Raw genomic sequence first — 15,578 nt, forward strand, 5'->3', positions numbered from 1 at the left:
ACTCTGATCCATGTACTAGCCTAACAATAACCCAATAAACTGGGTTAATAGACACAGAGTCTCTCTACACAAGACATCTGACACATGAAGAACACGTCTCGGGAGATGCAATGTTAGCAGGACGGGCAGTTTAAAAAGATAGAGCCAGCGGCAGGGCAAAGGCTTTGCTATACACTGGAGCTGTGTGAAGAGGCTGTGAAATGCCAGAAGAGAAACTTCAGCCCACTATAACCTCCCCAGGTCCAATGCCCTCTCTGGAAGGCAGCTCCAGCCCATTTCCATGCCTCACTGCCCTCTGGTTGTGATCCCACACAGTTTTAGACTGGAGAGGTGAAATTGACAGAGCCTTTGGGGAGGCGAAGATGAAATTAACAAAACCTCTGAGAAGGGATCTCTGCCAGCTCTGTCTTTTAAAACTACACTTCCCGGCTTACATTGGTTTCCCTACACTTGACGAACACATATCAAGGCATCTCATGTAGAGAGACTCTAAGTGTGCCTGGGTTTGAACCTGAGATTTCCATATCCATATCTTGCCATTGCATCATTATATTTATGAACTTGAGGTAAAACTAAAAATGCACAAAGTGCCTAAAAATTGTCCCCAATGGTGTGTTGGTTCCAAACATGCTGTTCAGAATGGCATTTTGGTTGGCAGAGGATGGGAAGATGACTTTGGGGTGATATCTCCTCTCCCACATTGCCCTCCATGCTATCCTTAGGGAAAACATTTCAAGATGCTTTGGGGGAGACAGCAGTAGCAGGGGAGGCAGGGAATTTCTCCACCAATGTCACTTGAATGACACATGTTTTTGATCCAGCTCATTATCTGAAGTTGGTGGGGAAGCCAGTTTTTCTTAGAATGCTGTCTCTGTATCTAGAAATTGTTCCTCTTTAAATTTTTGGCTTCTCATTTAATTTTGCATTAGAATTCAGCCTGTCGAAATACTGTTTTTTCAATCCATTGCCTTTGAAACCTATTTTGATAGCGTAGGATAAAGCCAGTGAGCCTCCCTTAATCTGTGAGTATGTGATCAGAATATATTGAATTGGTTGATTTATTTTCTGCCTCTTTAAATGACTCCACTTGAAACCTTACCTAGGCAAAACCAGAAGGGAAATCGATATTCAAGCCAAGCTTCTCCACTTTGCTAATTCTTGTGTGTGTGTGTGTGTGTGTGTGTGTGTGTGTGTGTGATTTGTATATAGCTTAAAAGTTGTACTTCTAAAGGGCTTGGGTTTTATAACAAGTATATTTTACAGAAATGGTACAATTAACTATTAGAGTAGTATTTAAATGCAAAAATATTTGCACAAAATTTCTACCCTTTTTTTCAGGCTACCCACCTGAAACTAACCTTTTCAAGAAATCCTTTGATCAAAGATCCTTTGTTGGTAAAATGATTTCTCCTTGGATTTTTTTTTTTTACTATGTCTTTAATCTATCATTTCATTCCATGATTACCATGAAACAAAATCATGCCTAGACCCCTAACCAAGGACAGACACACAAAACTTTAAATGAAATATTTGGAATGTTCTGTTTTCATCCATCTCTTTGGCCTTCCTCTTGTGTGTCACCTGAAGGTCATGAAACCACTGAAATTCAAGTTTTAGATAGGTGATTATGCTGATGGATGTGCTATTTAATATCTTCGTTAGGTAGTCATATGTAACAACCTTTGTAATTATGTGGTTATCAGTAGATAATAAAAATTAATTGCCTCCATGTTATCAGATAAAGTACATACTATGCTCTACAATAGAACAAGCCACTGGAACAGAGCTGTGGCAGCTATTGTACTTCCCTGTCTGTCTGTCTGATGATCTGACCAGGAAAATGGTGCCAGCTTTATTCTGGCAGCTACCTCTCAACATAGATTTTCTTTCTTCTGGCCTTAGTGATGAGTGACAGGCAGCCGACATAGTGCAGTGCATGGTTTCCTGTGTTTTGGGAATGAAGTGCTGTGCTGTGGAAGCATGCGTGCAGAAGACGGAAACAAAGAGAAGGCTGGGGGATATGTCAAGCATGCCAAGTAGGGGCAACAGAGCATGCTCGGAAAACAGACTTTCATGGTTGTATATCACAGTCCATTCGTGACCCTTCTTAATGAAACGTAGTTTTTTTCTTTGTGCAATGTTTTAGCAGATATTTCTGGTGGCAAAATATTCAGTGAAGAAGAGGCCTTCAAACTATGAATATGCTTCTTTTTTAAAGTGAGTCTCGGATTCAGTACTGAAATTGATGAACTCTTGACTTGAAGAAGCAGATAGGTTGTCCTACATAGCATTCGAATTGCTGTGTGTGTTTTGTGTGATGCTGCTGGCTAGAATGTTGATGAATTTCAGGTTCTGTTGGTTTGATTATTAAACAAAAATGAATTAGAATGCTGATTTCTTTCCACAAGTTCTATGTGGATAAGTTCCACGTAGCCCTTTGAAGCGATACAGCAACTGTGGCCATGGGAATTCACATTGCTTCTTATGTGTTATGTGTTTTCTGTCCTTGCTTTTTTCATGACCCTGCAGTGTCTTCCTTCCCTCAGGCCTAATTATCAAGAGTCTCTAGAGCATCTGTAGAAAAGAGAGAGCAATTTTAAAAAGGAAAACATACTGATCATGATGGGCTACTTTCTGAAAAAACTTTTTAGGTTCTTCAAAGGGTGCTGCACTATGGCTCTTTCATGTACCTCTTGATGAGGTCAGAGGTCACCAGAGAGAGAAGCACAACAAGTGTTCCTTTACTGAGCAATACAGGAGGGGAACACAAGTTGAAATAACAGCCAAAGGAATCTCAAGATTCAAAACAGGTTACAGGATAATGTATTGTCATTTAGACTCATATTCCATGCAGGTGCTGGTGGCGTTATATGCTCCCCAGAAATTTGATACCTTTGGCACCTTTGTAACATCATGTGAAGGCGGGGGGGGGGGCGGAATCTGTGGGCTTTCTGACATCTAGCACATTTGTAATCTGTGGGAAGGCTTATTCCTAAAAGTCATTCCGTGTTAAACACTGCAGCTAATTTTAATTTTGAGCAATGCAGACAGTATTATAATGGTTCTTGATCACTTTCAGTCACCTGTAAAAACTGAAGTTGCCATCCATCTTACTAAACAAAAGCCGCTTAATAATGCCCTGGATGCCAGATAAATTGAAAGTGGCGGTATAAACACACATTCTTGGGGGTTTACAATATGTAATGTTACTCCAGTCTGAAATCAGTAAGCTGTATTGCACTTTATAACCCACACAGAACACAGACCTTACAACACTCCTGTAAGGTAGGTTAACCTGAAGGAGAATGACACATCCATGGTTACCCATTGACTTTCATTGACAAGCAGGAATTTGAACCAGGGTCTCCATAGGCATAGTCTAGCACCCTCACCACAGAACCACGTTGACTCTGAAAGCCCATTACTAGGGCTGTGCACGGGTGGGGATATTCGGTAGTCCCGCTTTGGGAAACCAATTCGGAATACCCCCAAATCCGAAGCGGCAAGCTGCTTTGGATTAGGGGTTTGGGAATCACTTCGGTATGCTCTGTAAAGATTCGGAGCATACTGAAGTGAGGGGGGACTCCCCACCACCACCCACCACCCTCCCTTGGGCAACCCTTCTACCCCCCCACCCCCCTAGGGAGACCCCTCCACCCCCACCCAACCCTGGGGAGACCCCTCCAACCTCCACCGACTTACCTGGCGGTGGGAGGGTCATCAGCTGGGCAGTGGGCTGCTGCCACCGCTGCCACAGTGGTGGCAGCAGCAGCATAAGCCAGCGTGACCTGGAGCCAGCCAGCTCCTCTTCCGCTGCTGCGCCGCCGCCCGAGCCTACATGGTCGTGGGGAAGGCCGGAGCCGCCGCCTCCGGCTCTTCCTGCCCTTCAAATGGCCGCGGCGTGCTGGTGGCTGGCGGCCACTTGAGGGGCAGGAAGGGCTTTCTCCACCTCCTTCGGCCCTTCCTGCCTCTCAAATGGCCGCCAGCCACCAGTACACCACGGTGGGGCCCTTTAAACAAGCCCTGAAGCTTTCCGAAGCATTTCTGAATGCTTCGGATAGCTTTGCTTCGGTATTCCGGGAATACTGAAGCTTTCCGAATCAGGTCCGCTTCGGGAATCTTTACCCGAAGCGAAACTCAAATAGCACAGCCCTACCCATTACTCCATTCCAGACAGCCTACTTGGTGCTCTTTGTAAGAAGATAACAACTACTTTGCTGGATCAGTTTAAAAGTCCCCAGTTCACTGCTTTCTGTTTGTGGCAGCAGCCAGCCAGCCAGCTCTGGGAAGCTCACAGGCAGGCCAGACCATGAAGGCAGTCGCCTCCTCCTATCTGTCCCCAGCACTTGGCGTTCAGAGCCTGTTACGACAGGTCAAAAACAATATTTTTACCTTCGGTATGCGGCCTCACTGCTTTCAAAATAAAAGAGGGGAAGGGTTTTAACCTAAACATGATGGGTTGTGTTAAATGGCCTGTTAAAAGAAAAAAAATACTCATTGTTCTTAATGTCCTTTAATACCCTCTATAATAATGAACACTGACTGAAACATCACTAACTTTCACAAATTAGTTTTGGAAAGGCTGCTGGTCATTAGCAGCAATGTGCATTTTCTTCTGGCTTTTCCAAGGTCATGCCCACCCTCCCTTCAGATTCTTCCCTGGACAGAAGCTCCTGTTTCTCTAGTAGAGGAATAAAATGGAACTCCTACCTCCACCTGTGGTGTGAACCTATAGTGAAAACTTAGTGGGTTGGGATCCAACCTGCTCTTCCGCTGGTGAACAAAGCCTTTGACCATGAAAAAGGCTGTGCTAAGGATCATGGAGTCCACTTGCATGGACAAAACCACATGGCACTCAGTCCTACCATTCACTCAACTGTAGGGAGCTAAACTACATGATTGGCTCCATTTTTCAAGAGGGAACATCTGTGTGATTTGGATGACTTCACAGATAGGCTGTCTCATGGACATTCTACATCACATATTATGTTATAAAGTGTGGTAGAGGGGAGATCATACCCATTCCTTCTCTGGGGTATCATCCTAGGTAAGCATCTAATTACACATGTAATCTTTTATGTTGTCTTGAGTCAAACTTTGGGCTATCCAGACAAGGCCTGTAGGTTTTTCAAAAACATCCTTTTGAAAAGCCTGAAAATAGGGGGAATGGTTACTTACAGATTTATTTCTTACCCAAGGAAGGTGTCAGGTTCTAGGCTGGCACAGGCCAGAGTGTAGAGGGTCAGACAGGAAGGCTAGTTCCAGCAGTGTAGTCAAAGTCCAGTCCAAGGGTCAGTCCAAAAAGTTAGGTCAAGCATGCCAGGAGTTGTCCATAGTCAAATTCCAGGGTTAGGCCAGTCCAAGGAGTCATAAGCAACCAGGCCACCTCTGTCCCCTCCACCAAGAAGATAACAACTCATTACCTCCACAACTCATGGGCTTCCTTGGCTGGGTTTTATACCTAGGTACCAGAGGGCTGGGCTTGCAGCCAGCTGCTTGGGAGTGATCCTGGGCTACTTATCACTATCAGCAAATAGCTGGCGTTGGGCCAGGAGATGTGTGCTTTGCTGTCTCTCCTGCAGGCTTGCAGCTCCAAGGATGTGGGCGATGCTGAAAGGCTAGGAACGACCAACTGAGATTCACCTGTTGCCTCAGGGCTGGAGGGTGGCTCAGCCTCAGCTGCTGGCTGTTGGTCCTCCTGACAAGCCTGCAGCTGTCAGCTTGCTTGCTGGTTCCTGGTTCAGGGCTAGCTACCCAGGGATCCTCTTCTCCCAAGCAGCCCTCAACACTGCTGTGCCCTGACTGCCCATGACAGGTTTAATACAGTGAAAATCTACTTTTTAAAAAGCAATAAGTGAAGCTGCAGAGAGTCTGTGATCTTTTCAGGTAATTTCTTGTTTGCAGGGGTGAGTATGACCAAAACCCAAATTTATTCTCAATTTTTCACCAGTCTTGTATCATTTCTTTCAGCTGTGAAAAAAGTTTAATGTTTTATAGTAAATTATGGGGTCTTTTGACCTATGTTTTAAATTTTAAAAACCAGAGAGAGAGGACTTTTGGCTGGTGGTCAGGAAGACTTTTTGTGTTTGCAGACCTTCAATAATATTTTTATTTAGGGATTTCCTACACTTCTACTAACAGCTGCCATAGTCATTAGTGGCACAGGGAACTTCTGAACTCTTTTATTCTTGTGTTCTATTAAGCTTCTTCAATTTTTCTTTATTCTTTGTTGTGATTTTACTTCTCTGTGTAACATGTTTGTGTCTTAAGTTCCAGTAAGTACTTATCATTGCTTATCTCACTGTTAAAAAGCAAGAAAAAAATTTCAGGGGAAAAGGAATTTCATTATATTTCATCAAAATAGCTAGGATTTTTCCTTTGAATTATTGTACTTAATCTGAAATTGTGTGCCCCAAAAGACATTTTATGATAAATGGTGATTTTATAATAGATTTAAATTGATCCTATGATTTATTAGATTATGATATGACAGAAGATTTTAGTCATTTGAAACAATGAGCGGCTGATCATTAATAGTTTAAGTAGGAATTTGGAACATGTAAATGGGAAATCTGATTTATTTGGACAACATTTTAAAATAAATGAGAAGACTGCAGTATTACAGATGAGCCAATGCATATAATTCTCCATTAAAATATTGACCCTCAGGGGAAAGCTCCTCACATAGTGGAAGGGAGTCACTAGATCTAATCTCATAGTACTTACATATGCATAACTGACCGCAGTCCATGATCCTGGGGGTTTCTGATGTGCCTATACTAATGTATACATAATGCTACTGTCTTAGTGTGCACAGGAATCACTGAAATTGGTTCAAATAATTTTATTGTGGCCGCTGATGGAAAGACAAGCATTCCCCTCTAAATTATAAGACGTCTAGGACTCGTGAATGGTCCTGATGCTAAGGGATATCTATCATAGCAGTTTCTATTTGTTTCACAGAAGCGATCCCTTCCTAAGAACCCTGGGAATTGTAGTTCTGTAGGGTGCTACTGAGAGCGGGACCACAAATGATGCCTGACACAGGTTGGACACTTGTCAGCTTCCCTCAAGTTTTGATGGGAAATGTAGGCATCCTGGTCTCGCAGCTTCGCTCTCTGACTGCTGTCCAATGGACTTTTCAACTGTCACTTGTCCAACATTCCGCCAAGCTGCCTACATTTCCCATCAAAACTTGAGGGAAGCTGACAAGTGTCCAACCTGTGTCAGGCGTCACTTGTGGTCCCGCTCTCAGTGCTTCACCAAACTACAGTTCCAGGATTCATTTGTGGAAGCCATGACAGTTAAAATGGGTGGCTATATTATTAAACATGACAATTTTTTTTCTAAGAGAGGATGTTTTATGTCAGTTTGTCATGGCATGCCATGGTTGGGGGACTTCATCACATGTTAGGTTTTAATGCTAAGCAGGCATTAGAAGAACCAGGAGAAGAAATGTTGTCAAGTCTGACTACTAAGAGAAATGCAAACCTGAACCTGTTTGTCTTTTTTGTCTGTCCTGTATTTAGATACCCTGCAATCTCAGCTCATCAACATGGGTGTTATCCCTACGTTAGTGAAATTGTTGGGCATTCATTGCCAAAATGCGGCTCTGACTGAAATGTGCCTTGTTGCCTTTGGTAATTTAGCAGAACTTGGTAAGTCAGTTCTCGTTTACAAGCACCCAGATTGATTCATTTATTTAATAAGGTTAAGCTGTTTGCTCTTGTTGTTTGTTGCAAGTTTTCAGGTGCAGAAACGGTGGAATGGAGTTCTGGCACCTCCTAAAAATGGTCACATGGCTGGTGGCCCCACCCCCTGATCTCCAGACAGAGGGGAGTTTAGATTGCCCTCCATGCCGCTTGGCTCGGCGGCGCGGAGGGCAGTCTAAACTCCCCTCTGTCTGGAGATCAGGGGGCGGGGCCACCGGCCATGTGACTATTTTCACCGAAGGCGATTTAAACTTTAAAAAACTTCCCCCTTGTTCCAGCTGACCCAAAGTGACGTCATTGTGTGGTCTTGAGTTCCACTACCTCTTTTCCCAGAAAAAAAGCCCTGGACTGCACTATAACATTGGCTGCTGCTCTGGAATTATTTAAAGAAGCAGGAAGATGCTTTTCAAGTCTCTTGGATTCTGTTGGGGGCTTTTCCTCCTCGAGGAAGCATAGCCTTTGCAGGAGGAAAAAAGAACTTATGTCTGTACACTTTAAAAGACACTGACTTTTCAAGCTTATATTTACTTGATAATAGGGAAAATGGTTTGGGAACCATTTCAGATGAGTGGGGCACCTACTGCCTCTCCTGTACCCCTGGTCCCATGCTTGACAGAGAAATCAGGGAGGAAGCAAGAGGATATGTGAAAGGAATAACATCTGTACTGCAGGGGCTTCTGTGGTGTCGGCTTGTTTCAAGTGAAGAGGGACACAGGGGAGGCTGCTGTCGGCAATCAGATCTTTTACTCTGCTTTTGGCCTGGCAGAAATCCACTCCTCACATAGATTTGGTTGGGGAAAGGATAAGCTGGCCTGGCCAAAAACAATGTGAGAGGTTTGTGTGTCCTGTGTTGCGCCACCACCCCTCTTTCTTGCTTCCTTCTCAGCTCACTGCTAAGGGTTCCCTACCTTACCTATTTACAGTACAATGGAGAAAGCCCTTAAGAAGCAGTTGTACTCCAGAAATAGCCAGCAGCGTGGCATACTCATCTGTCTGATCACATTTGCTGCAGCGGCCTGGCTTGTCAAGAACATTGTGCAAGTCTTGGAGCAACAACTGCAGGGGACACCAAGGAGAAGCTGTCCCAGAGAGGGGTGAATGGTTACATTCCTTGGGCTACATGAGCTGGAAACTTACAGGCCTCTGATCCAAATGGGAGTCATCTGTAAATACTGGCAATGCTTTGAATCCAAAGTTGTTAGAGTAGACAGACACCTTCTGTTCTGATGGACGTTGCTTGGTTTTGATTTCTCAGGAGGTGGAGCGGGCCAGGAGCAACAAGGGAGAGAGTGGCTGTGTAGCATTTCACTGGCTTTGGGAAGGCTTTTTGATTCTATGCAGCCATGGGGCCTAGTTGCCAAAGGCAAGGAAAGCACTTGGTTGCTTTCTGTTGAAGACAAGTAAGGTAGGTGAGGATAGAGGCTATGGCTTGTCATTTCTGATAGGTTGGCAGCACCTCTATCCTTGTGCCTTGCAGAGGGCAGTGGGAAATGTCCCTGTACCAGTACATCTCATCCAGGTGCAACCCAGAAGGGACAATGTATCACTAACATTGTGATATCCCTGACGTCACATGTTCCCCCATGTCCCCACCCTCAACCCTCACATTAGTTGTCGGGCTTGGCCTGGCAACTCTAGCAATAAGGGAGTAAGAGGGTGTTGCATGAGATAGCTTTCTACAGTTGGAGCAAGCTCTTTTAAGTTACCTAGGCCTCACACTGTTGAGGCCTTTAAGGGTCAAAGCCTGCATTTTGAATTGGGTTCAGAAACAAATGGAAGCCATTGTAGCTGACACAGGATTGCGCTTTATGTAGTGGGTCACAATTAATATCTTGGCAGGTGCATTTTGAACGGTCTGAGGCTTCCAAACTCTTGTCAGGGGCAGCTTAGCACTCTAATCTGGGTGCTACCCAGGGCTTTTTTTCTGGGAAAAGAGGTGGTGGAACTCAGGACCGCACAGTGATGCCACTTTGGGTCAGCTGGAACAAGGGGGGAGTTTTTTAAAGTTTAAATCGCCCTTGGTGAAAATGGTCACATGGTTGGTGGGCCCGCCCCCTGATCTCCAGACAGAGGGGAGTTTAGATTGCCCTCTGCGCCACATGGCGCAGAGGGCAATCTAAACTCCCCTCTGTCTGGAGATCAGGGGGCGGGCCCACTGGCCATGTGATCATTTTCAAGAGGTTCCGGAACTCTGTTCCACCACGTTCCAGCTGAAAAAAAAGTCTTGGTGCTACCAATGCATTTATGACAGTGGCTAGATTTGACCTTTCCAGGAAAGGGTTTAAGTAACCTAAAATGGAAGAAATACTAGCAGATAAATCCCTGCTGCAGCTAAACAGTCAGCTATACTCTGTTTATATTAGATCTTTAAGATAGTTCTTTCCTTGCTGCATCTTAAAACCCCACTTCGGTGCAGTGTTCCTCTCTTGAACATGAAGAGTTTAACCAGTAACTCCTTACTTCGGCAAATGGATTGACTGACATCTTAAAATGCAACAAACAGTTCACTGATCCTAGTACCTGCTCTGCACTTCATGGGCCACAGTAGTCCAGTGAGAAAGAAATTTAAATCTAGACATTGAAGATCTATTCAGCTGTTTTTTAAAAGACAGAACAAATTCCACCAGCATGAAGCCACATAAATGTTAAGATGCCACATTCGACCTTTAATCTCTTCAGTAAGAAAGCCAGAGTAATTATTTTTTTTTTTGTTCTGCTGATGGCAGGCAAAGACTTAATTTGTATGTTAGTTATTTTGCTGTTGCCATGGGTACGTTGATGTTCCACTGGTGCAAATTTTTAAAGCTTTGAACATAATTAATAATTCAGGCCATCACATTTATCTTAAAAGGTCTTAGACTTTTCCCCTTCCGTTCCATTTAGTGACAGGCTTAAGCAGGGCTTTTTTTCAGCAGGAACGCGGTGGAACGGAGGTCTGGAACCTCTTGAAAATGGTCACATGGCTGGTGGCCCTGCCTCCTGATCTCCAGACAGAGGGGAGTTTAGATTGCCCTCCGCACTGCTGGAGCGGCGCAGAGGGCAATCTCAACTCTCCTCTGTCAGGAGATCAGGGGGCAGGGCCACCAGCCATGTGACCATTTTCTTCGAGGGCAACTCACTGAGTTCCACCACCTCTTTTCCCAGAAAAAAGCCCTGGGCTTAAGTACTGGAGGTACTGTACTGTTCTGTCCATGAAGAGTGTTTAGCTCTATTAATCAGTGCATCAAACAACCTCCTAATAAACAGAGGAGAAAACAGTTCTGCCATTTGATTTTGTTTTTCTTGCCACTTAGCTTTCCCCTCTGATTTCACAGAAACAAGCAAAGAGCAGTTCGCCTACACAAACATCGCTGAAGAGCTTGTGAAACTGTTCAAGAAGCAGATAGAACATGACAAGAAAGAGATGATTTTTGAAGTTTTGGCTCCCTTAGCAGAAAATGGTGAGATGCTGGTAAAAGTGGGGTTTAAAAAATACATAGATTTTTTCCCCAAAAAGATGAAAGCAAAAATATACAATATCTAATATGACAAAAAAGTTAATTTTTTTTTAAGATCATGGACTGTAGCAGCAAATCATTACTTGTGCATAAACGTAAGTGCAACAATAAATAACCTATTAGAATGAATACGAAGCGTAAGTGATTTTTTAAAGATATTTAAGTCTTTCTTAAGGGCTTTTGTTTTTGTAAGAGAGAGCTGTCATTCTTTTAAAAATAAAATGAACTAGCTGAATTTGTCTATTTGGGAACTGTCCCGGTCTCTCCCCCCACCCCAAACTAATTGTTTAAGTTTCAAACCACTGAGTTTTGAACAGGGCAGAAGTCAAAATGGTCATTAAGCAAATGTCTTAGAATTCAGTGAATGTGTGTTCAGTGCTCATGCCTTACTATCAATTTTGTTGAGATAAATTTACAATAGATAGAAAAGCTATATTTGTTGCTCATGCAATGCGCCTCGTGACCATAAAAGACAGAAAAGAGACATGCTTACTTCCTTGAAAACTTGCAGACTGGAAGGAGTACAAGTGTATACGACTTCAATAAAATTTTCTAAGGGAAACTGAGGCGGGGGAATCAAAATACATTTGGCATCAGAATTACAGCCATCATGGCTGAGCACCTGTTAAGGATATCCAGATGGGTACCCAATACAACTCTTCTCTGCAACTGCACCAGCTCAAAATATACGTGGGAAATCATTTGTTTAAAAGCTTCCCTTCATTAGAATCTCCTTGCCTGTGCAAAATGTACACGACACACAGAAAACGAGTCAAGAAGCCATCTGTGCACCCACAGGAAAGGCCCGCCTCCTGTTTCCCCAGAACAGAAGCATATGACTTTTTGCCTTGCAGAAATGGAACACGCGCACACGCACACACACGCAGTCCTTGTACCATGTGGTTGGTAAATGGCAGCAAGCCAAAGACAGCTTTTTAGTAAACAGTGGCAAGCTATTTACTCTTTATTGATTTATCTGCTATTCTGCCATTCAATATTTATCTCTATAGTAACTAGGAAATGCAAGGGGCATCTGCTACTGTTCTAAAATATCGCTATGTTGTTGTTTTAGTATCCCAGATGCATTTATGTACCACTTTCTTTTTTTTAAGTGTTAAATATTTAAAATATAGGGCTGCCAGACATCCAAAAATTCATAGTTGGTATATGGGAATGTCTTTGCTGGCTAGCCATCTTCATATCACTTGCAAGTCAACAAAATTATCTGGGCTGAGTCCATAAATGATAATATATCCCTGCCAGTACATGGAAAACATATTTAATGCTGCATTGTCACATTTCCTTGGTTCCATTATGTATTTATTCCTTTGGCAGTTATGTATTATGTAATAAATACGGTATGTATTTATTCCTTATTGGTTTATACTCATAGCGGATAAGAAGTATTTCAGCTCTTGTGTTCCTGATGTTCTATACCCAGATATCATTAAACTGCAACTAGTCGAAGCAGGACTTGTAGAATGCCTACTTGAGATAGTCCAGAAGACTGTGGACAGTGACAAAGAGGAGGATATTGCTGAGCTTAAAACTGCCTCTGATCTTATGGTTCTACTACTGCTAGGAGGTGAGTGAGTCGCATGGGAATTCACTCACAGCAGTTGTAGTAAAGAATTCTCATTAGCACATCACATTTATTTTTAGCATAACATTATATACCTTGTTCTCATTTGCTAGATGACTAGCAGGGTAAGTCATGTATATTTATTGTCATTGCTGTTATCTTCATTTATAGCCTGCATTTCTCATTGAGACTTAAGGCAAATTACAAAATATGAAAAGCAAGTCGCTTAGGACAGCAATCAACAATACAGTAGGACCAGGATTACAGAACACGAAAACAGTGCAAACAAGAAACTGTCTAAAGCAACAAAAACTCTCTGAGGCATGACATACCACAATGAAGAAAGGAGGTTACAGAGGCCGAGGAAACTGCAATAAAAAGAAAGGGGATAGATACAGTAAACAGTGAAATAAACCACATTACTATTCCTTATAGAAGCAACCTTTTGTGCCATTCCATTATTTTACCATTCTAATCCCTTTATAAAAACCTCCTCCTGAACATTTTGGTTTTGCACATTCTGCAAAATGATAGATGTGTGTGTTCCGGAGGGGGGATGCTTTCAAGAGTCAGAGCCCCCTTCTGCATACACGGAATGGAGATCCCTAAGCCTTTATATCTCCGCCAGAAGGTGAGGGGGGTGTTAAAAGGGAGGCCATCAGGACATAAAGGTATAATGCAGCTTGATTGGAGCAGAAATTAGCATCTGTAGTGAGATAAGACTCTTAGGTAGTGGGGTTGAGTTGGGGTTTTTCCACCAAAAATCTGCCCATTCCTGCCACCTCAATTCATTGTACCCATTTACAGGCGACACCTTCAGAAGGCTGTGAGAGCAGTAAAAGGTAGAAGCTGTGTGATTGTGTAAAATTAGTTTAGACTTTGCCCTCCACCTCTTTTCTTGTAGACATATTTTCCCAAACAGATGCACATGTGAAGACCGAAATAGCTGCTTTTATTTGTAAAAGTGAACATTTGCTTGCTGCAAGCCCACCAAAGACAATGGATGTGTTTCAATTTAACAACGAGAAGCATTCTTCCCCTATACACCTCAGTGGTAAACCACATGCCTTGTTTGCTCAAGCTGCCAGACTCAGTTTTTGGAATCTCCAAGCAGCAGAACCACTTATCCAAATCTCGGGCTGAAAGTCTATGTAAAGGTTACTGGATTCACAGCACAATCCAGTCTACACTCTGCAGTGCATTGCACATTAGATGACCCAATGAGATGACTCCGTACAAGGAGGCATTGCATGTTCTTGTTTTTCATATGTTGATTAAACAGAGGAATATAAGAGAACTTTCTTTCTTTTGCTCTTAGATGAATCAATGCAAAAATTATTTGAAGGAGGAAAAGGCAGCGTATTCCAAAGAGTGCTTTTATGGATCCCCTCTAATAACCATCAGCTACAGCTTGCAGGAGCATTGGCAATTGCAAATTTTGCTAGAAATGGTGAGAATTATCAAGATTAATATTCCAGCACTTAAACTGGTATTTCAGTTTTGAATAGCAGTAAGGTTATGACCATATAATTATGTGCATGGAGCTTTTATACTGAAAATTATGAATGGACTAACAGACATGATTTCTGGAAACATTGGCTTGTGCAGTATGGAAATGTTAAATGTTAAGATTTTCAGATATAAGTTGAAGGTGAAGTGGGAGGTGGTTTTTCCAGAGTAGGAAACAGAGCAGGCAGGCAGCCGTTTGGTTTTGAAATTTTGCTTTCAGTATTTTTTTTAATGTGGACAGAAGAATTTTACCATGGATGAGGTACTTTTAAAAAGCAAGCCATCCTGAGGGATAACTGAACATATAAATTTCACCTGGACCTCCCTTCTTCCCCCCAAAACCACCCTTTATCAAGATGAGCATGCACCAGAATACACAATATTGTTTGTCTTTGATTTCTTCCCAGTCTCATTCAAAGTGGTTAACTGGTGATCAGTTATTGCTAATCCAATAGTATCGTTTCCCTGGAATCTGAAACTGGGTGGAGAGCAGGGACTGGAGATGTAATAGGTATTCTTGTAAGACAGGGGGATCCTTATTCTTGATATGATGCTTTATGCCAAAGTCACGCTTACTGTAATGCTCTGGTTGTGTACAGATGGCAACTGTATCCATATGGTGGATAATGGCATTGTTCAGAAGCTGATGGACTTGCTGGATAGACATGTAGAAGATGGAAATGTCACTGTGCAACATGCAGCATTGAGTGCGCTCCGAAATCTTGCTATTCCCGGTAAGCATTTCATTGCCAAGCCCTATAAGAGCAAGATTTTTATTCTCTGTACAGATCCAAGGGGAAGGTGGTCTGAAGTCTCTGATAAAGTTCTCCTACACTAACCTATGTAGCCTCAAAGAAGTCATTTTCTCTTGACTAACATTCTCTGTTAAGACACAGCCGATGGCCTGTAGGTTCCCTATCTTAATTCAGCCAGGAGTATGTTAGGAGGGGCTCGGCGTACCATTATCCCTCAGCTTTGGTTCCCTGTCTGCAGTTACTTACCTGCCTTACTCAGATGTAAGAATTACTGAGGATAATGTTTGAAGTCCTGTGAACACTTGGGGAAAGTGTTTTACTAATAAGAAGCTATTGTTGTTTTATTGTACAGTCTGAAACTCTGCTATATAAATATACTTCTAGGTGGGCAGCTGTGTTGGTCTGCAGTAGAACAGCAGGATTTGAGTCCAGTGGCACCTCTGAGACCAACAAAATTTTCTGAAGAAGGGAGCTCTGACTCTTAAAAGCTTATACCCTGAAAAGCTTGTTGGTCTCTACAGAT

The 15,578-nt window shown here is 42.8% G+C and overlaps 1 protein-coding gene across 4 annotated transcripts in view; it reads left to right on the forward strand.

The window, feature by feature from the left end:
* RAP1GDS1 (Rap1 GTPase-GDP dissociation stimulator 1) overlaps positions 1-15,578 on the forward strand; it is a 134,652-nt gene that overhangs the window by 98,107 nt on the left and 20,967 nt on the right. For all 4 annotated transcript variants that reach the window (XM_054990561.1, XM_054990562.1, XM_054990560.1 and 1 more), the window contains exons 6-10: positions 7,530-7,658; positions 11,027-11,152; positions 12,651-12,794; positions 14,110-14,241; positions 14,900-15,034. In XM_054990561.1, the coding sequence (XP_054846536.1) occupies positions 7,530-7,658; positions 11,027-11,152; positions 12,651-12,794; positions 14,110-14,241; positions 14,900-15,034 (666 nt within the window). The remainder of the gene's footprint in view (positions 1-7,529; positions 7,659-11,026; positions 11,153-12,650; positions 12,795-14,109; positions 14,242-14,899; positions 15,035-15,578) is intronic.

Source organism: Eublepharis macularius, chromosome 10 (assembly GCF_028583425.1).
Source record: "Eublepharis macularius isolate TG4126 chromosome 10, MPM_Emac_v1.0, whole genome shotgun sequence".
Classification (NCBI taxonomy): domain Eukaryota; kingdom Metazoa; phylum Chordata; class Lepidosauria; order Squamata; family Eublepharidae; genus Eublepharis; species Eublepharis macularius.